General features: G+C 46.3%; 1 protein-coding gene across 1 annotated transcript in view; it reads right to left on the bottom strand.

Annotated features, from left to right (window-relative positions):
- LOC136621635 (flavin-containing monooxygenase 5-like) overlaps positions 1-22,553 on the bottom strand; it is a 72,342-nt gene that overhangs the window by 29,133 nt on the left and 20,656 nt on the right. Inside the window, exon 4 of the mRNA XM_066597269.1 lies at positions 4,588-4,750. Coding sequence (XP_066453366.1) covers positions 4,588-4,750 — 163 coding nt within the window. The remainder of the gene's footprint in view (positions 1-4,587; positions 4,751-22,553) is intronic.

Raw genomic sequence — 22,553 nt, 5'->3', positions numbered from 1 at the left:
TCAAAAAGGATAGACAATTTACACTTCCGGGGTTGGGATTTCAGCAATATTTCCACAACTCGCACACAAATTCAGCATCTAAAGGAGTAACCATAGGACTCCATAAATCAGTCCCATTTAATCTAGACGCACAATACCAAGATGAGGAGGGCAGAGTCCTTTTTCTAAGGGGGTCCATTAACAATTTAAAGCTGACAATTGCAAATATCTATGCCCCAAATTCAGACCAGATCCCCTGGCTGATAACGCAGTTGGATATTCTTAAGCAATTTGCCAGTGGACATATCATATTAGGAGGAGACTTGAATATCACATTAAACCCGCTCTTGGATTCTTCTACAGGGCGCTCACAAATTTCACAGGTAAAATTAAAAAGGCAACAGCGCTCCATATTGGAGTTGGGGGTCCTGGACGCGTGGCGCTCCCTCCACCCCTCCACAAAGGATTTTTCCCACTACTCTCAAGTCCATGCTTCTTTCCAGAGGCTGGATTACATACTGACCTCCACGGGGCTCCTGACCCATTTGAAAAGGGCAACTATAGACCCCATCACTGTCTCGGACCATGCCCCGACTCATTTAGACATCAATTTACCGGACATTGCCCCGGGAGAATGGAGATGGCGTCTGAACGACTCCCTCCTGGACCCTCTGGAAGAAAGACTAAGAATAGGAGAGCACCTTGAAGAATACTTCAAGAATAACCTAGACGGTAGTGTAGAAACGCCTTTAGTCTGGGAAGCCCACAAGGCATTTGTCAGAGGGCTGTTGATAGCCCTGGGCGGCTCAAGGGTAAAAAAACAAAAACAAAAAGAAATTGATAGATTACTGCTTCAAATTACAAAACTCGAGCACACAACAAAACAATCCCAGACCAAACAGAACTTGGAAGAACTTATCTCCCTTCGTCACCGCCTCAAATGCCACTTAACTGAAAAGTTCAATAAAAAACACATCTATTATAAACATGCTGCTTACGCGCACGGTAACCGAGGCAGTAAGCTCATGACTTCGATGCTTAAGAAAAGTAAGACAAGGAATGCTATCCTAAGTATACAAACACAATCTGGATCGCGGGTTTCCACGACACAAGATATAGCCAAAGAGTTCCATCTCTTCTATTCAAAACTGTATAATCTTGAAGAGAGAGCATCCCCCCAGGCCAAACAGTTCCTAGCGGAGAGGATTGATGCGTTTCTGAGATCCTTAAAATTACCAAAATTGAGTGAAACAGAGGCGATATCCCTTCTGACCCCAATCTCAGGGAAAGAGGTGGAGGAGGTCCTGAATTCCTTTGCTCATGGGAAAAGCCCGGGGCCTGATGGCCTCTCAATTACCTATTACAAGGCCTTCAAGGAGCACTTAATTCCCAGACTCACCGAAACGCTCAACACCCTACTAAAAGGAGCCATTTTACCTAGACAAGCCCAAGAGGCTCATATCACCCTTATTTTGAAGGAGAATAAGTATCCTACACAGTGTGGCAGCTATAGGCCCATATCACTCATCAACTTAGATGTTAAGATATGGGCCAAATTGCTGGCGAAAAGAATGAGTGAATTCATCCCGACATTGATAGACCCGGAGCAAGCGGGTTTCGTTAGGGGCAGAGAGGGGAAGGGAAACTGTCACAGATTACTCCACGCAATCCAATACGCCCAAGCCCGTAAGATACCGTTGGCCCTAGTAAGCACTGATGCGGAAAAGGCCTTCGATAGGGTAGACTGGGTCTTTATGGAAAGAACATTACTCAGTTTCAACTTTCCCCCTGCCCTCATAGCGGCGATACTGACACTATATTCAAGCCCACATGCTAGGTTAAAAATAAATGAATCACTGTCCCCGCCATTTGAAATTAGCAACGGGACGCACCAAGGCTGCCCCCTGTCCCCCCTATTATTTATCCTCACAATAGAACCATTACTACAATGGGTGAGACAAGACCCGATCATGGAGGGGCTGAGAGTTCAGTCAGGCTCCCTGTCGTCAGCGGCATTTGCGGACGATGTCATGTTCGTTATCACTAACCCAGAGAGAAGCCTGCCGAGACTGGTCTCAATTCTACGAGACTTCGGATCTCTATCTAACTTCAAAGTTAATTTTGAAAAATCTATGATCTTAAACATAATGATCCCCGAAACTAGATGCAGGCTCCTGAAGGCTAGCTCCCCGTTTGTATGGTCCGAGGCAGTGGTGGACTATTTAGGTATAAAACTCACAAAAAGAACTGGAGACCATCGGTCGAAAAATTTCGACCCCCTAATTGCCCAAATAAAAACACTACTACGAAAATATGACCTTCCATTCCTCTCATGGTTTGGTAGGAAAAATATCCTAAAGTCCTATGTCCTGCCTGTGATATTTTACAAGCTACGTATGATTCCAATACACCTCCCGCTAGCCTTTTTTGAATCCATACGTAAGTTATTTTCAGGCTTCGTGTAGAGAAAAAAAGGGCCCAGACTGGCGTACAAGCTTATGACCAGGAGGAGATCGAGGGGGGGGGGATGGACTTGCCGAGCGTCCAGGACTACTATTACTCTACTCAAATCGGGTACTGGATGGATCTGACCCGTCCGTCAAGAGACCCGATTTTATACGACCTGGTGAAAGCGTCACATGGGGAATCCTTGACGGATGGCTACCAAAAAGGAGCGTTTATAGAGCTAAGGGATTCAACCCCCTCCTTAAAGGCCCCTGTGAAATCTGGGACAAAAGTAGAGAGTCATTGGCTCCTTCTCCCTCTCCCCTGACACCCACCCGAAGCTTGTGTAGGCTCCTTGAAATCCCCCCGGACCCAGGCTCCCAGAGTATCTGGAAACAGATACAGGGCAGTAGAGTGGAGGATCTGCAGACCCAAGCCCATAAACCACCAGAAGAAATTGCTTCCACACTGACCACCAACCCCAAACTTTCTCTCCTGCAGCGGACACATATAGAGAAAGTAATAAAAGAATTCTTGGCCAAACACAAATCGGTTAGACCTAAAACAGACTTCGAAAAAGCCTTAATAGAGGACAAACCTAGTGGTAGGAAAATCTCTAACATCAGGAGGAACTTCATAAACCCCTCTATATCCTCCAAACCGACCTTCCTAACGTCTTGGGAAAAAGAGTTAAAAATTACCCTCTCCACAGCGGAAACTAAGTTAATCCTAAAATTGGCATATGGCCTCTCTCCATGCGTTTTGATGCAAGAATGCCATTACAAACTTCTAGTTCGTTGGTATAAAACCCCCCAATGGCTACACGACTACAAACTTGCCCCTGATGATAAATGCTGGAGATGTAAGGCCACAACGGGCTCATATCTCCACATTTGGTGGGAGTGCACGGGAATCGCGCCCTTTTGGAGGGAGGTAGAAAGGGACCTTCAAGTCTTCTCGCCAGGCATAACAATTTCACCGGAAATGGTATTCCTTTGGAGGCCCTCGTCTAGCTTTCACCCGTTTAAAAACAAACTAATAGCATTCCTACTGGATGCTGCAAAAGCACTGATCCCTCTAAACTGGCTACAACAAACACCCCCAACTGTCTCACAGTGGAGGGAAAAAGCAGACATGATATGCTGTATGGAAGAGCTAACAAGCTGGAACAGGGGGACTAATGAGGACTTTATTTTAACCTGGCACCCCTGGAGAGAGGCCAGAAAGGACCACTAAGCTTACAGGAAGCTTCCCTGTGGGGAACAAAACACACCATAAAGACATAGTCGATAACTCCTTTGACATAGGAGGTTTTGGCAGGGACGAACGGGAAGGACCCCGGGCGTTGAACACGCTGAACACGTTGAACACGGTGACACATCCGCACCCCCTCCCCGCTAAGGGAAACCGGAGTGGAGTGAAGAGAATGAACCGGGTGAACAAGAACATGCATAGAGCCTTCCGGGAGCTTTACCGGTAACCAGACTATCCCCCCCTTGTGTGGTTTTGTTTTTTTTTTTTTTCTCCTACTCTGTTTCTCTTAGTGCTCCCTTGGTGCTTATCTCCCGCACCCCCTCCCCTTATTCCCACCTTCTCCCCCTTACATGTTTAATCTGTTCGACATATTAGGGCAGTTAACGGATGCAGCATGTCCCAAGTTACTTAGCAGCCCAAGATGTGTCTATACTAATTGGGTGGAGGCCGTAGACGGGAGCCGCCTCCTGGGCCACCAGCCAGGTCTAACATGGATAGGAAGGGTGGTTGTCGGTGAGACACTGCCCGGATCTTGCCGGAAACGCAGGATTCACCTGGCTTCTGCTGGAGGAGTTTAGAATCTCCTACAGAAATTAGGAGGATCTGGTTGACCCGGCACGAGAGACCCCCCCCCCCCCTCAGTAGATTACTGTTTTACCGCTTTACTGTATTATTTTGTAGCTATTGCAGCAATGACAAACGTTAAACGTTGTATGTATAAGCTTAAAAGAAATGTTTGTTTGATTTGTATGTTCTGAAAACAATATGGAAAACGAAAAAATCGTAATAAAAACTTGATTATAAAAAAAAAATAAAGAAGTAATGTAAAGACATTTACTTAATTTTCAATGATATACCACTGTATATTCAAAAGAACAATGTAGGATAGTAAGTGCTCTTTGGAAGTACCTGGAAAGGACTGAAGTTGTAGGTTTGGAGAGGTGTGATGACCAGTGCACACCAGTATGGCATCAAAGACTTGTGTCTCCTGTTTTCCCTCATGTTCTGTGGTAACATCCCACTGACCAGTAGTTGCAAAATCTGGACGCTTCTTAATACTGCAGACTGATGTCTTGTAAAATAAGATAACAAAAATATCAGTCTTGGTTATTTTTTTTTTTAAACAGCCTTCTAACATATGAGGAATATGGTATTGTATGCAAAATAGTGTCATCATAGTCTAAACACTCAGATCCCTACCAATGAAACCACTTTCATTTTTTTTATCCTTTTGCTGAAAATGGCAGATTAAATCTTGTATGTCTATATAGAGGGAAATAAAGTAATCCAATGTCCAAACAATGATTGTTTTATAGTAGATACTGGAGTATGTGTTTGGGTTTTTAAAAGCAACCTATGTATGTATAATGTTTTGCAGCCTCATGGGCCATAGACACAATGGACAGGAGGGTACCTATTGATCTCTTTCAGAGACTTTTCTAGGCATGTTCTGCGCATGTACAGAGGTCATTGTGCAGAGGAGGAAAATAGATAAGCTGTGACCATCACCTATTGTGCATTGCGGATGATGTGTTATCTACATAAGTGTTATCTTTCATTGGAATCCTTCCTGTGATGATAACAAGATGACTGCTGAAAAGTTTTCCTTGCAGAACACTTCAGTATGAAGTGCAGTAAACCCGCAGTTTAGGTTTTCACCCTTTTTATTCAGTATATTTGCCATGCATTTTGACACAACATAAGTGCTTTTTTAAGCATAAAAAACCACATACACAGTGCATAGTTACATATATATAAGTTAACTTAGAATGAGGAGTCCGTCTCGAGTACCACGCAATACATTCTCACGTCATCTAAGGTGGAGTCCATACGCTAGTCACGTGTCCTGTCAATGGAGTGCAACGTGCGCTCCAATGTTTAACACAACTTTATCACTCGTGCTTCTTACTAACATAAAAACACTCTGCATTAAAAACGTACCTTCTTACAGATTTAACTATGCTGATTGGTAACGATTGTCGGCACTAAGTCCATCTAAAGAGTCATTATCTTACTGATCCTCATCTTATACACCATGAAAATTATAATATAGTATAAAAATTGAAATTCACTGTAAAACAGTAGATTGGTAAAACAGTAAATTCAATACAATATAGTACATATAAACATTATATAAAAATTCATATTAAATTTTGTTATAAAATTTTTTTTATATATAAAAATTCCATATACCTTTAACAATAAGTTAATTAAAAGCATGTCAAATACAATCATACAGTGTAGATCAGGCAATCATGTAGTGTATTGCTGGATCTTTTCCAATACCTCATTTAATCCATTAGGGGTCAGAGTTTTTAATCTAAAAATCCAGAACATCTCCTTTATTCGCAGGTCTGTAATGGATTTTGTTTCTACTTGTTCTAAAAGGTGTCACTTTTAACCCTTTACCACGAAACCTTTCTATATTTTATTCATTTATTCCTTTCATGAGGAAGCTTGGGGCGAAACACGTGTCGGGATGCAGGTTGTAAGGTGGGATTTACACATTATGAACTGTTGCTTATATGCATAGATTTAATGCTTTGTATGCTTGATGTGTCATTTTACATGATTAAATGTTTGTTGATATATAATTTTGCATACCTGCACTTTTTGAGCATATAATTCTATGAACTTGATATGTTGTATGTAAAGATGAGCAAGCATGCTCGGTAAGGTCAGTTACTCGAACGAGACTCGCTCATCTCGAGTAACTGCCATCTCCTCCAAGCGTGCTCGGGGGGAGGGGGTTGGAGGCAACGGGGGAGAGCAGAGGGGAGCGGGGGGAGAGAGAGATCTATCTCCCCCACCCCCCCCCCCGCTACCCTACGCCGCCCCCCCCAAGCACGCTCGGAGGATGAGGCAGTTACTCGAGATGAGCGAGGCTCGCTCGAGTAACTGACCTTACCGAGCGTGCTCGCTCATCTCTAGTTGTAGGTCTTCCTTCTGCCTATCTGCTGCACATTGGAGACTCCTCTCTTTTGTACTGTAACATCTTTTTAATTGTAATGAATAAAATATAGAAAACGTTTTTTTTATGGAAGCTTTGCGTGCTGACCTACTATTTTTGGATAATGTATAACATTTTTTGTTTCACATGTGATTCTCTGTTTCAATGTTAAGGTTTCTTCTCCCAGTTTTTTATTCTTTGTTTTGTGCATTATATGTGGGCAGCACCTGCATCTCCTTTTTCCACATTTGTACAGTCCTGGTTTTAAATTTCCCAATAAATATGTTTCCAATGACTTTTTTTATTATTATTTTTGTACTTGGATTTGATGGGGCAAGAATGTTTTGGAGGGTTTTATTTCTTTTGAAAATTATTTTCGGTTGTTCTTTTAGTGTTTTTTCTAGAAATGGATCACCTTTAAGCATATTCCAATTTTTTACCAGAATTCTTCTTGTATCTACATTGTTATTGGTAAACTTTGTTATAAATGCACTTCCTTCCTCTTAGCAATTGTTTTCTTTTTTTTTTTTTTTATCTTTCTTTTTTTGGTTTATCAGTTTTCTCTTTATCTTCACTAGCTAGTCTGTTGTAGGCATTCTCAACTAGTTTAGTTGGGTAATGTTTTTCTTTGAAGCGAGTTTTGATGATTTTTGCTTGATCCTCAGTCTTCTTTTGATGTACAGTTTCTCTTGATCCTTTTTAACTGGCTATAGGGAATATTATTTTTCCAATGTTTTGAATGGCAACTATAATAATCCTCTTTCTTAAAATGTGTCTTTGTGAAAATACTGCTCTCTTTATGCATTAATACTAAATCTAAAAATACAATTTGATTCTTCTCAATAGTGTCAGTAAAACGTAAATACTATTAATATTACGTTTATCAATAAAGGATTTTAATTCCCTTTCTGTTCCCTCCCATGATTAAAATGTCATTTATGAATTTACGATGGAATTTAGTATGAGGATCTAAAAATGTTTCTTTTTCAAATTAGCCCATATAAAGATTTGCAAATGAAGGGGCGAATTTGCTGCCCATCGCTGTACCATTTGTCTGTATGTAAAATTGATTTTTATATACAAAGTAATTGTTTTTTTAAATAAATTCAATGGATTTGGAAATAAATAATATTTGATTGATGGGTATTAGTGGATCACTATTTAAAACCCATTGAACTACTATCACTCCGAGATCATGTGGAATGTTCATGTTAAGAGCCTCTACGTCTAACGTACACCAGATGTAGTTATCTTCCCTTCATAAATTCTTGATTAGTTCCAAGAGATTGCCCGTATCCTTCAAATAGATTAGACACATATACCTGTAACTGTCTGTCGCCTTTTCTGAAAGTCTACTTGTCGTTGAGTTTACCCCGGAGGATTCTGTGCACCCTTACGTATTTTTGTTAAGTCGTAAAAGTATGGGATCTCCGGTTCGATCTGACTAATATATTTCTCTTCTTTAGTTACCAATCAGAATAGTTAAATCTAAAAGGATGTACGTTTTTAATGCAGTGTTTTTATGTTAGTAAGATGCATGAGTGATAAAGTTGTGGTAAATATTGGAACGCAACAAATCTCCAGAAAGGTTGTTCGCGTATGAACTTTCTGACTCAAACTTTTGTTGGCGTGGCTGTGGACAAGGGGGCTCCTTAATCCATAACTGGTGGGATTGTCCAGTTTTTAAACCATTTGGGGATCAAGTAGAACAGGCAAAACAAAATATAATAGGAACCCCTTTCAGTATCTCCCCTGACTATGTGATCTTAGCCAGGCCCTCACCTGAGTATAAGCCTTCTAGGTCTAACCTAATCGCACACATTATATTGTCAGCTAAATCCCTAATTCCTTTAGATTGGCGGCAGTCCACTGCACCCACTTTGTCACAGTCCTTTCACAGTTTAGACAAATCTAAAATGATAATTCTTTATTAATTATATTTAAAAATTACTTAAACGAACACGGGGCACAACACAGAAGCCACTGGGTTGATGGAGATATGAGAGTCTCTTCAAGGACCTAGGTGCCACATCCTAATACTGCTTCCCTCTGTATACAATCATAGCAGAGAGGAAGAGCATATTATGGGAAGTTGGCAACGTACAGTACGTTGGGCTTTATTACTAATAATTTAGACGTTAATCTGCTTCTGTGACGGCGCACTTTGTCACAGTGGATCGCTAAGGTCAATGAAATTTGCAGATTTGAGGAGTTAATAAGTTGGGCCTCAAGAACACATGATAATTTCAGAACTATGTGGAAACCGTGGCGGGTCTGGTCCAGTAATGTCATTGTTAACTAATATAAAAATGGTGTATCTGATGCTTAAAATACCCTATTACCCATGTAGAGCAACAGAATTAACGCACACTTAATCCGAATTTCTATTCAATATTTCCTCTTTAAAGTGGAATCTTACCCCTAAACCTGCCCCCTCCCTCCTCCCTTTCCCCCCACAACCCCCCCTCCACACACACACACCTCCCCATCTCCTCTCCTTTATCTCAAACTTACCTTATTCTTTATTGTCAAGGATAAAAATTTCATAAATACTTAAAACCTGCTTTGGGAGGGGCGTGGCTAGCTAATGGAGAACTAAGACGCACGCTTGCCAAGCTCCCTGCTCCAGCCCGCTGAAAAAAGCACCCAGACCCGCCAGCACCCACTAAAAACTCACCCGATGGCAAGGGGAAAGAAGAGGGACACCTCAGGAGGGGACCAGAAGGCGCCGGTGGGCTTAATGTTGGCATTCCTCCGAGTCACCCACGAGGAGGCCTCCAAGATGGCACCGGAGCACAGCACAAGGGAGAAATCTGCTCCAGATGCCGGACATCGGTCCCACGCACGCTCAGCAAGCCCGGCGATCGGCAAGTTTGCCTATGCAGAGGTGACCTCCTCTGATAATGGAGGCAGTGGCTACAGCAGAAGCAAGGGGGAGAGAGACAGGAGAGCCGGGAGAAGCAATAGAGCCTGTCGGCTCTGCAGAGCTTGGCGTCGGACCCCTCCCCCCAGTACAATACATGCTAAGGATGGAGGAGGAGAGCCCCGGAGCTCTCAGCACAACACAGCACAGTGAATGCAGCTGCTCCCCTGCGATAGTAACCATAGAATCACACCAGGTATGCAGGGGACAGCGGCAGAAAACATCAGGGGATTGGCAGGAACAACAGATCCCAGCATATAGTGAAAGCCCCACTCATGAATCCCCCCAGGATGCACAATACCCAGAGGGGAAACAAGCCTGGGACCATAAACAAAAAATAAATCCACAGCATACTCCCCACAGAATGCTACCATTAAACCCTGGCTGACCACAGTTGCAGAAAGTGGCAGAAGACCCGAACCCCCCCCCCCCCCCCCCAGAAATGCCCAATAATAAAAACTCTGCCATCCACAGAGCCCTCCTCTCCACCTCAATCAGAGAGCGAGATTGGGAACCAAGCCTCACAGAGCCAAAACAATTACTCAGCACAAGGGGCCACAGACGTATCCTGGCTCCCCCTACCACAGTGTGCTCCCTACAGGCAAGACAAGGGAGACTCACCCTTGCTGAAAGGAAACCTTCAGTGCCAATTGAAGGCTCCACAGCGCCGTTCGACAACGCCGGACAGTCACTCCAGTAGTCCGCCCGCCTCCACTGCCGCCATCAGCCATGACACAACAACATGTACCACTAGACCACGAAAAGAGAGAGAAGAGTGGGATTGGAAAGAACACCTGAGAGCCATGCCAACCAGGCAAGAAAATGATACCTTATTCCATCAGATGGAAATGCAGCGTAAAAAAGATGTCACTGCCCTCCATCAAGAGATCCGCCAGGTGGGCCAAAGAGTAGAGATGATGGAAGAGACGCAAGAGAAAATAGTAGAAACCATCGACGCCCACACACAAGAACTGCATGCCTAATCCCAGTAAATCTCCAACCTATTTGCTCTTATTGATGACTTGGAGAATCACCACAGAAGAGACAACATGAGAATCAGAGGCCTGACAGAAGAGATCGAACCAAATCAGCTTGAGAAGTGGGCAGGGAATTCTTTAATAACATCCTGAAAAGACCGGCAGACACGACCATGGAAACGGACCGAATACATCGCTCCTTAGGCCCAAAGCCAACAGACCCTAACAGACCAAGGGACGTTATTTGTAGGATACACTTCTACAAAGACAAAGACCTAATCCTGTAGAAAACTCAAACAATAAAAGAACTGACATTTAGAGGAGCAAAAATCATGATCCTGCCGGACCTTTCCAGACGCACCCTACAATTGCGTAAAGCACTGAAACCCCTACTCCTAGTACTTCAGGAAAGAGACATTCCCTACCGGTGGAGCTTTCCATTGCAACTTATTGCCAGGAAAAACGGAAGACAAGCAAGCTTTAGAAGCCTGGGAAACCTCCCAGGATTTCTCAGTGCCTTAGAACTTCCCTTTGTGGCGCTCCCGGACTGGCCAACCTCATGCACCCTACCAATTCCGCCTCCAAGACAATCCTTGCAGACCATGGAAAGGCAGTCAAGCAAGCAACGCAAAGCCTCACACCGAAGAGTGAGAGAAGAACCTAGAAGCCCAACAGAAGACTGACCCTCGACTGTGACCCCATTAGAGAGAAGTGTCTCTTTTCCCTTTCTACATTGCTAATTCTGTGTAGCAAGATGGGTCTTGGAGCGGCGGCAGGTAGCTTCAGTTTCTAGAAAAATTCATACTTACCTCAAAGCAGGCAGGGGGTGGGGGGTGGGGGTTCTCCACAGGTTACCACTTACGCAGTTAGGTTAGACAGCATAGTTGATAGCTGTTAATTGCCTAAAATAGGCAACTTGAAGTTTGAGTTAGGGGCCATGAGTCCTGTTTGTTTGTTTTGTCCCTTGGTCATGTCCACCCCTATCCCTAGCCAAACCACACTTCCTCTTCCCTTCTCACCCTTCTGTGTCTTCCCTCACCCATCCCAGTCGTGCTCAGAGGGTTTAAAAAACAGACCTGGTTTACGGGTCCTGGAGCAGCGGTCACCATGGAGACTAACTTTTTGCACGTTCAACATTAAAGGCTTAAATGTCCCACAAAAAAAGGAAGCAAATCCTCTACCATCTTCATAAAAAGGGGATCATGGTGGCCCTGCTTCATGAAACGCATTTCAAAATAGGAGAAGTCCCAATGTGTAAATCACAAAACTACCCACACTGGTTCCATGGGCCCGACCCGCTGAGGAGAGCAGGTGGAGTATCTATAGCACTTCACAGCACCCTACAGCACCAGGTGGTTTCCTCAAGTGTAGACCCTGAGGGCAGATTCCTTTTCCTCAAAGTAGAAGTGATGGGTATCATACTAACATTTGCCAATGTTTACCTTCCCAACCAGAACCAGACCTCGCACGCCTTCAGGATCCTCAGAAAACTATCTGAGTTTGCAGACGGCTCGAAGATTATCCAATCTGGTGCTAGACCCTGCCCTGGACACGTCCTAGGGTAAGTCCTCTGTCTTCCGAGCAGCACTACGGGCCCTTAGAAAAACATTGGACTCGCTACGCTTGGTAGATCTGTGGCGAATATTACATCCGGGTGTCAGGGACTATTCCTTCTATTCTGCTGTACATAACTCCTACAGCAGAATAGATCTAATTATGGTCTCTCAGGGTCTCCTGGATTGCTCTCCCAGCTGCTCACACGGGAACCTCTTGTGGTCAGACCGTGTTCGGAGGACTGGCTCCTGGGAGAGCAGCACAGAGTGGTCGCACCAGGAGATTAAACGATAATCTCCTTAGAGACCCTATCTGCATTTCAGACATTAAAGGAAAAATCCAGGACTTTGTAGATGCCCATCGAAACGATACTACTCCGCCCCCCCCCCCCCCCCGTGAAATGGGAAGCTCTAAAATGTGTTCTGAGGGGTGTCCTGATCTCTCATGGCGCACGCCTTAAAAAGGAAAGGTCCGCTACCCTAACAGCCCTCCTGACAGAACTAAACATTAAAGAGACAACCAATAAACGCCAACAAACAGATACCCTCAGGGCCCAAATCTCATTTCTTAGATAACAGATCCTGACTATCCTAGACCAGAGATCCCTAGTATATAGAGATAAATTAAGAAGAGGCTCATTTGAATATGGCGACAAGTGCGGTAGTTGGCTGGCCAGAACTCTACATCCTAGAACACCATTAACTAGAGATGAGCGAGCACCAAAATGCTCGGGTGCTCGTTACTCGGGACGAAATTTTCGCGATGCTCGAGGGTTCGTTTCGAGTAACGAACCCCATTGAAGTCAGTGGGCGACCCGAGCATTTTTGTATTTCGCCGATGCTCGCTAAGGTTTTCATGTGTGAAAATCTGGGCAATTCAAGAAAGTGATGGAAACGACACAGCAACGGATAGGGCAGGCGAGGGGCTACATGTTGGGCTGCATCTCAAGTTCACAGGTCCCACTATTAAGCCACAATACCGGCAAGAGTGGGCCCCCCCCCCCCCCCCCCCGACAACTTTTACTTCTGAAAAGCCCTCATTAGCAATGCATACCTTACCTTAGCTAAGCACCACACTACCTCCAACAAAGCACAATCACTGCCTGCATGACACTCCGCTGCCACTTCTCCTGGGTTACATGCTGACCAACCACCCCCCCCCCCACGACCCAGTGTCCACAGCGCACACCAAACTGTCCCTGCCCAGCCTTCAGCTGCCCTCATGCCACGCCACACTCATGTCTATTTATAAGTGCGTCTGCCAGAGGAAAAGCAGGCACACACTGCAGAGGGTTGGCACGGCTAGGCAGCGACCCTCTTTAAAAGGAGTGGGGCGATAGCCCACAATGCTGTACAGAAGCAATGAGAAATATAATCCTGTGCCACCGCCATCAGGAGCTGCACACGTGGGCATAGCAACGGGGAACCTATGTGCCACACACTATTCATTCTGTCAAGGTGTCTGCATGCCCCAGTCAGACCGGGCTTTTTAATTCATAGACACAGGCAGGTACAACTCCCTATTGTGAAGTCCCTGTGGACCGACAGCATGGGTGGCTCCCTGGAACCCACCGGCGGTACATAAAAATATCCCATTGCATTGCCCAACACATGTGAGGTAGTAATGTCGTGCTTAATGCAGGTGGGCTTCGGCCCACACTGCATGCCCCAGTCTGACTGGGGTTCTTTAGATGTGGAAACAGATGCATTTATAATTCTCTGTGGACCCACAGCATGGGTGGGTGCCAGGAAGCCACCGGCGGTACATAAATATATCCCATTGCATTGCCCAACACAGCGGATGTAACGTCAGCTGTAATGCAGGTGGGCTAAAAATTCATTTGATTACACTGTAGGCGAGGGCAGACAAAAATTGCTGTATCAACAGTACTAATGTACATCCAAAAAATTGGCCATGGCCAACCAAGAGGGCAGGTGAAACCCATTAATCGCTTTGGTTAATGTGGCTTAAGTGGTAACTAGGCCTGGAGGCAGCCCAGTTTAACGAAAAATTGGTTCAAGTTAAAGTTTCAATGCTTTTAAGAGCATTGAAACGTATAAAAATTGTTTAGAAAAATTATATGAGTGAGCCTTGTTGCCCTAAGAAAAATTGCCCGTTCGGCGTGATTACGTGAGGTTTCAGGAGGAGGAGCAGGAGGAGGAGGAGGAGGAATATTATACACAGATTGATGAAGCAGAAATGTCCCCGTTTTGGATGGTGAGAGAGAACGATGCTTCCATCCGCAGGTGCAGCCTACGTATTGCTTAGGTATCGCTGCTGTCCGCTGGTGGAGAAGAGAAGTCTGGGGAAATCCAGGCTTTGTTCATCTTGATGAGTGTAAGCCTGTCGGCACTGTCGGTTGACAGGTGGGTACGCTTATCCGTGATGATTCCCCCAGCCACACTAAACACCCTCTCTAACAAGACGCAAGCCGCAGGACAAGCAAGCACCTCCAGGGCATACAGCGCGAGTTCAGGCCACGTGTCCAGCTTCGACACCCAGTAGTTGTAGGTGGCAGAGGCGTCACGGAGGACGGTCGTGCGATCGGCTACGTACTCCCTCACCATCCTTTTACAGTGCTCCTGCCGACTCAGCCTTGACTGGGGAGCGGTGACACAGTTTTGCTGGGGAGCCATAAAGCTGGCAAAGGCCTTGGAGAATGTTCCCCTGCCTGCGCTGTACATGCTGCCTGATCTCTGCGCCTCCCCTGCTACCTGGCCCTCGGAACTGCGCCTTCTGCCACTAGCGCTGTCGGATGGGAAGTTTACCATCAGTTTATCCACCAGCGCCCTGTGGTATAGCATCATTCTCGAACCCCTTTCCTCTTCGGGAATGAGAGTGCAAAGGCTCTCCTTATACCGTGGATCAAGCAGTGTGTACACCCAGTAATCCGTAGTGGCCAGAATGCGTGTAACGCGAGGGTCACTATAAAGGCATCCTAACATGAAGTCAGCCATGTGTGCCAGGGTACCTGTACGCAACACATGGCTGTCTTCACTAGGAAGATCACTTTCAGGATCCTCCTCCTCCTCCTCTTCCTCCTCCTCAGGCCATACACGCTGAAAGGATGACAGGCAAGCAGCATGGGTACCGTCAGCAGTGGGCCAAGCTGTCTCTTCCCCCTCCTCCTCATGCTCCTCCTCCTGAACGCGCTGAGATATAGACAGGAGGGTGCTCTGACTATCCAGCGACATACTGTCTTCCCCCGGCTCTGTTTCCGAGCGCAAAGCGTCTGCCTTTATGCTTTGCAGGGAACTTCTCAAGATGCATAGCAGACGAATGGTGACGCTAATGATTGCAGCATCGCCGCTCACCACCTGGGTAGACTCCTCAAATTTTCCAAGGACCTGGCAGATGGCTGCCAACCAGGCCCACTCTTCTGTAAATAATTGAGGAGGCTGACTCCCACTGCGCCGCGCAAGTTGGAGTTGGTATTTCACTATAGCTCTACGCTGCTCATAGAGTCTGGCCAACATGTGGAGCGTAGAGTTCCACTGTGTGGGCACGTCGCACAGCAGTCGGTGCACTGGCAGATTAAACCGATGTTGCAGGGTCCGCAGGGTGGCAGTGTGCATGTGTGATTTGCGGAAATGTGCGCAGATCCGGCGCACCTTTCCAAGCAGGTATGACAAGTGGGGGTAGCTTTTCAAAAAGCGCTGAACCACCAAATTAAACACATGGGCCAGGCATGGCACGTGCGTGAGGCTGCCGAGCTGCAGAGTCGCCACCAGCTTACGGCCGTTGTCACACACGACCATGCCCGGTTGGAGGCTCAGCGGCGCAAGCCAGCGGTCGGTCTGCTCTGTCAGACCCTACAGCAGTTCATGGGCCGTGTGCCTCTTCTCTCCTAAGCTGAGTAGTTTCAGCACGGCCTGCTGACGCTTGCCCACCGCTGTGCTGCCACGCCGCGTGACACCGACTGCTGGCGACGTGCTGCTGCTGACACATCTTGATTGCGAGACAGAGGTTGCGTAGGAGGAGGAGGAGGGTGGTTTAGTGGAGGAAGCATACACCCCCGCAGATACCACCACCGAGCTGGGCCACGCAATTCGGGGGGTGGGTAGGACGTGAGCGGTCCCAGGCTCTGACTCTGTCCCAGCCTCCACTAAATTCACCCAATGTGCCGTCAGGGAGATATAGTGGCCCTGCCCGCCTGTGCTTGTCCACGTGTCTGTTGTTAAGTGGACCTTGGCAGTAACCGCGTTGGTGAGGGCGCGTACAATGTTGCGGGAGACGTGGTCGTGCAGGCCTGGGACGGCACATCGGGAAAAGTAGTGGCGACTGGGAACCGAGTAGCGCGGGGCCGCCGCCGCCATCATGCTTTTGAAAGCCTCCGTTTCCACAAGCCTATACGGCAGCATCTCTAGGCTGATCAATTTTGCAATGTGCACGTTTAACGCTTGAGCGTGCGGGTGCGTGGCGTCGTACTTGCGCTTGCGCTCAAACAGTGGCGCTAGCGACGTCTGGACGCTACGCTGAGAGACATTGCTGGATGGGGCCGAGGACAGCGGAGGTGAGGGTGTGGGTGCAGGCCAGGAGACGGTAGTGCCTGTGTCCTCAGAGGGGGGTTGGATCTCAGTGGCAGGTTGGGGCACAGGGGGAGAGGCAGTGGTGCAAACCGGAGGCGGTGAACGGGCATCGTCCCACCTTGTGGGGTGCTTGGCCATCATATGCCTGCGCATGCTGTTGGTGGTGCCTCCCCAGCTGATCTTGGCGCGACAAAGGTTGCACACCACTGCTCGTCGGTCGTCAGGCGTCTCTGTGAAAAACTGCCACACCGTAGAGCACCTTGACCTGTGCAGGGTGGCATGGCGTGAGGGGACGCTTTGGGAAACAGTTTGTGGATTATTCGGTCTGGCCCTGCCTCTACCCCTGGCCACCGCACTGGCTCGGCCTGTGCCCACACCCTGACTTGGGCCTCCGCGTCCTCGCCCGCGTCCACGTCCTATAGGCCTACCCCTACCCCTCAGCATGGTGTATTACCAGGGATTTGATTTCCCAGGCAGGAAAAAAATTGGCGCAAGCCTGCAGCCAAAATAGAATTTTTTCCCTTGTTTTTCAAAGGACAAGCCACACTGCGTGTATTCAATGAATACTACTAAGTTTAATAACTGTGTTGTGGCCCTGCAAATGTGTCAGAGAACTGCAGTGATGCAAAGTTATTTGCTACAGCAGATCAGGGATTTCCCATGCAGGAAAAAAATTGGCGCAAGCCTGCAGCCAAAATAGAATTTTTTCCCTTGTTTTTCAAAGGACAAGCCACACTGCGTGTATTCAATGAATACTACTAAGTTTAATAACTGTGTTGTGGCCCTGCAAATGTGTCAGAGAACTGCAGTGATGCAAAGTTATTCGCTACAGCAGATCAGGGATTTCCCATGCAGGAAAAAAATTGGCACAAGCCTGCAGCCAAAATAGAATTTTTTCCCTTGTTTTTCAAAGGACAAGCCACACTGCGTGTATTCAATGAATACTACTAAGTTTAATAACTGTGTTGTGGCCCTGCAAATGTGTCAGAGAACTGCAGTGATGCAAAGTTATTTGCTACAGCAGATCAGGGATTTCCCATGCAGGAAAAAAATTGGCGCAAGCCTGCAGCCAAAATAGAATTTTTTCCCTTGTTTTTCAAAGGAAAAGCCACACTGCATCTATTCAATGAATAATGTATGTCTTCTGGCCCTGCCTACACAATTCTATCCCTGTAGTATTAATGCCGGGTGCAATGGTCTGCACAGCCGGTTTTGAGAAAAAAAAAAAAATATGCAACACTGCTAACAGCAGCCTGGACAGTACTGCACACGGATAGATGTGGCCCTAGAAAGGACCGTTGGGGCTCTTGAAGCCTACACTCACTGCTAACACTCTCCCTGCCTAACCACCACTTCTGTCCCTATTGCAAGGCGCAATACTCTGCAGATCCAATTTTGAAAAAAAAAAAAAAAATACAGTGCTAACACAGTACTGCACACTATTAGATGTGGCCCTGAGAAGGACCGTTGGGGTTCTTGAAGCCTACACTAACTCCTAACACTCTCCCTACAGCAGCTCCAACACGATACCACTGTCCCTCAGCTAACTCACAAGGCATCTGAGCCGAGCCGCGGGAGGGGCCGATTTTTATACTCGGGTGACATCAGATCTCCCCAGCCACTCACAGCAGGGGGGTGGTATAGGGCTTGAACGTCACAGGGGGAAGTTGTAATGCCTTCCCTGTCTTTCAATTGGCCAGAAAAGCGCGCTAACGTCTCAGAGAGGAAACTGAAAGTAACCAGAACATCGCGTGGTACTCGTTACGAGTAACGAGCATCCCGAACACCCTAATATTCGCACGAATATCAAGCTCGGACGAGTACGTTCGCTCATCTCTACCATTAACCCATGTCCCTAAAGTACAGTCACGCCGAGGGCATCTGGTCCATAAGACAGAAGATATCTTGGAAGAATTTAGGACATTTTATAGTAAAATATATAATATTGAACCCGAGACTACTGGAACTGAGTCAACCAGAAATCCAGAGATAGAGACCTACCTTGCGGCTAATGCCCCAGGGAAAATCTCAAATATTGAGAGAGAGGACCTGGAGTTGGACTTTACCACCCAGGAACTGTCAGAAATAATCCAAAACCTGAAGGTAGGTAAGAGTCCAGGGCCAGACGGGTTTACCGCCAGATTCTATAAATTATTTCAAAAAGAGCTGTCCCCCCTGGCATTAGAAGCTTTTAACACGATCAGTAGGGGCCAACCCTTCCCCCCGCAGGCGCTACAAACGCATATAACAGTCATTCCTAAGCCGGGCAAAGACACATCAATTTGCGGAAACTTCAGACCCATCTCATTAATTAACTTATATATCAAATTGTTCGCCAAGCTCATAGCTAACAGATTCCAGCATATTATACCGCGACTTGTCCACAGAGAGCAGGTAGGCTTTGTCCCAGGCAGAGAGGCAAGGGACAACACCATAAAGACGCTGTCTCTTATTGATAGGGCCAAGCGACATGGAATCCCCCTATGCCTACTGGCAATTGATGCCGAAAAGGCCTTTGACCGAGTAAGTTGGCCCTTCCTCTCTGCCACATTGGACAGTATGGGGCTGGGGGCGCGAATGAAACAGTGGATAATGGCACTATACCAAAGGCCCACTGCTAGAGTCAGGGTCAATGGGGCACTGTCTGAGGCCTTCCGAATCGGGAACGGGACCAGACAGGGCTGCGCACTCTCACCATTCTTATACATCCTGACCATGGAGACTTTGGCAAACTCCATCCGTAGCAATGGGTCCATCAGAGGAATCCAAATTGGGAATCTGGAACATAAAATGGCCCGCTTCACGGATGACCTGCTCATGTACATGTCCAATCCACGTATTAGCATGCCGGTCCTCCTCGAAGAGTTTAAAAGATTTAGTAGGGTCAATAATTATAAAGTCAACACCCAAAAATCTGAAGTCCTGAATATCACACTACCACAGACGGAAGTGTCCCATCTGAAAAAATCGTTCCCTTTCGGTTGGCGCGAAACAAGCATAAAATACCTAGGTATCCAGCTCCCGGGTGAGGTCTCACAGGCGTTTAGACTCAACTACCTCTCATTCGCGGAAGGACTAGGGAGAGACCTGATTAAATGGGGACCCCTTTTCCTATCATGGAGCGGCAGGGTTAAAGTGATCAAGATGGATGTACTTCCTAAATTTCTTTACTTATGCCAGACTATACCGATTAAGCTCCCAAGATCATATCTGAAGAAACTGAGAGCCTTAATAACAGCGTTTGTATGGAGAGGACGCAAACCGTGCATGCGTTTTACACTCTTAACAAGGAGAAAAGAGAGAGGCGGCCTAGGCCTCCCTGACTTCACCCTTTATTATAGAGCAAGCATTTCTAATTGTATATTAGACATACTAAAGCATAAGTCCTCAAAGTTGTGGGTAGAGCGGAACATGAGGGGGTAGAGGGCTACCTACAAGCGTCTGCCTGGATCCCCTCTAAACTGATCAAGGCTCTACCTATCCTATCCCCATTCTGTGTCCAACTCCTTGAGAATTGGACAAGCTTCGCAGCATTAAAGGGCCTCGTGGGAACACCAGGTCCACTCACACCCCTAATCTACAACCATCAGTTTGAGACCACCTTTCTGGGCACTCCTATCTTGACGCTGCCAAACAACCCAATCCCAAGATTGGGAGATGTGGTATCAATATCAGGTTTGAAGTCAATACAGGAGATCCTGGGAGACAGTGAGACCCAGCCAGGGATGTGGCTGAAATATTTTCAGCTGAGGAGTTTTGTGAACACATTGACGCTACGAGTGAGCAAGGTAAAGCCCCTAACAGAGTTTGAACAACTGTACCTTTCTCCCACGCCCTCTAAACACATGATTTCCAGACTCTACGGGATGCTGCTGTCTCGGGAGACGGAGGGCGAGAACCCTGACTACGTGGGGGCTTGAGAAAGGGAATTAGGCAGAAGCTTCTCCTCCGAAAGCTGGAACAAAGCCTGGCTTTTGACACATAGGGTCTCCTCGGCGGGTAGAGTCCAGGACCTGAATTTTAGAATACTGTGAAGGTGGTACAGAACGCCAGATCGACTTCAGAGGATGTTCCCTCAGACATCCCCAGCTTGTTGAAGATGTAATAATAGTAGAGGTACAATGCTACATATCTGGTGGGGGTGTCCGCAGGTGTCAAATCTCTGGAAGGAGGTGATAGAGCTATACAATCATATCTGCCATGGGGGGGGGGGTGTCTCTTACCCCAGAGCTGGCCCTTCTCTCTATGCTACCAGAATCGATAAACAAAACCAAGAAGGGACTCCTCCGATTCTTTATCATTGCAGCTAGGAGGATTATCCCGAGGCTGTGGCGTTCCAACATCGTCCCAACCCGGATAATGTGGGTTGAGGAGATCCATTCATTAATGCATTTTGAGGAGCTGGGAGCAGATGGTCCGGAAGCTTGGGAGGAGCACTACCGCACATGGCAGACCTGGATGACTTTTAGGTCCTCAGACGCTCTCGGAAAGTGGCTGAAGACAGGTACTCTCTAAAAGATAGAAGGAGAGGGCCCCTGGGGTCAGGCCAGGAGAGTGATGACATACCCTTAGACCATTGTCTTTTCCTACCTGTGCCTTCCTCTTGTGTCCAAACCTAGATATGACCCTCCCCCGGTGTATAAAGTGCATGGTGGGGCTGCTTTATGTCTATATGTTTGTATGTTCAAATGTTTGTCTGATCTGACCCCAACCCTGAATATCATCCTGGTTAAAGGAGCAGGAACGCGAGAAGAAAATTAGTGAACAAACTCTCCTAGACAATAGAGAAGGGCATAGACACCTAAGACCAACAGGTGGAAAATTAAAGAGATATACAGGATGGGACTAACCCACCCTAATACAGAGAGATTTCTCAATAGTGTTCAGTGGATTGGAGGAAAGTTAGGGTTATCTTATAGGTAGCGATGTATGAAAATTAAAGGCTCCCGTGGCGCGCGAAGCGGCTGAACTGTTGGACTTTTGGACTATAGAGACTGAACCGGAAGATGTTCCTATTGGCTTACATATATAAGCCCATTGAACTTATTATACCAAGTATAGTCCACGACTCCCCTCCCCTCCTGTCCCCTTCTAACCTCTCCTTATCCTTATTCCCTCCCTGTCAACCCTCAATCATTTAATGTATATTTGTCAAGTAAAAAGCTTAATATTTTTGAACCCAAAACCTGCTTTGGAATTGTACATGCAATTTGATCTTATGTCATTGTCTCTGAAGATAACGTATTTTATTGTATGACATTCTTTAATTTACACAATAAAGAAAGTATTGATAAAAAAATATATATATTAGAACGTATGTTGTGCTCCATTGACAGGACACATCACTAGCGTATGAACTAGAGGGAGTTCCCTCCCCCTGAGATGACATCAGAATGTATCACGTGGTACTTGAGACGGATTCCTCATTGTAAGTTAACATATATATGTATCTGTGCACTGTGTATGCATTTTTTATGCTTGAAAAAGGCACGTATGTTGTGCCGAAACATGTGGCAGATATATTGAATGAAAAGGATGAAAACCTAAACTGCGGGTTTTAGTGCACTTCCTAGTTAAAGTGCACCTTGGTCCAATTGCCTTTGGGGAATAATTTTAAAGTTCCTGGTGAATCAGTGAGCTTGACATTTCCAGACATCTCTCTGGAAACTGGGTCGTGGACAAGGACTTTTCATAACACCAACTTGACACAGGGTGCAGGTGGGATTTCCCTCTCCAGGGTTTTCTCACCAGGCAACAGGTGGGTGGACTTTCACTTCTGTTTCTTACTGCTAGATATATAAACTTAATATGCAAGGTGCTATTCTGATATATTCTTTAATAAAGAAAAAGAGGAAGAGAAAAAAAGAGGAAAAAGAAGAGGGGGAAGAAGAAATCTGTTTTCACGCCACATTGAACTTTTAGCGAAGTTTGACCCGTAACAG

This window comes from Eleutherodactylus coqui, chromosome 3, assembly GCF_035609145.1.
Source record: "Eleutherodactylus coqui strain aEleCoq1 chromosome 3, aEleCoq1.hap1, whole genome shotgun sequence".
In the NCBI taxonomy this organism is placed as follows: Eukaryota; Metazoa; Chordata; class Amphibia; order Anura; family Eleutherodactylidae; genus Eleutherodactylus; species Eleutherodactylus coqui.
This window is presented reverse-complemented; position numbering and strand designations above follow the sequence as displayed.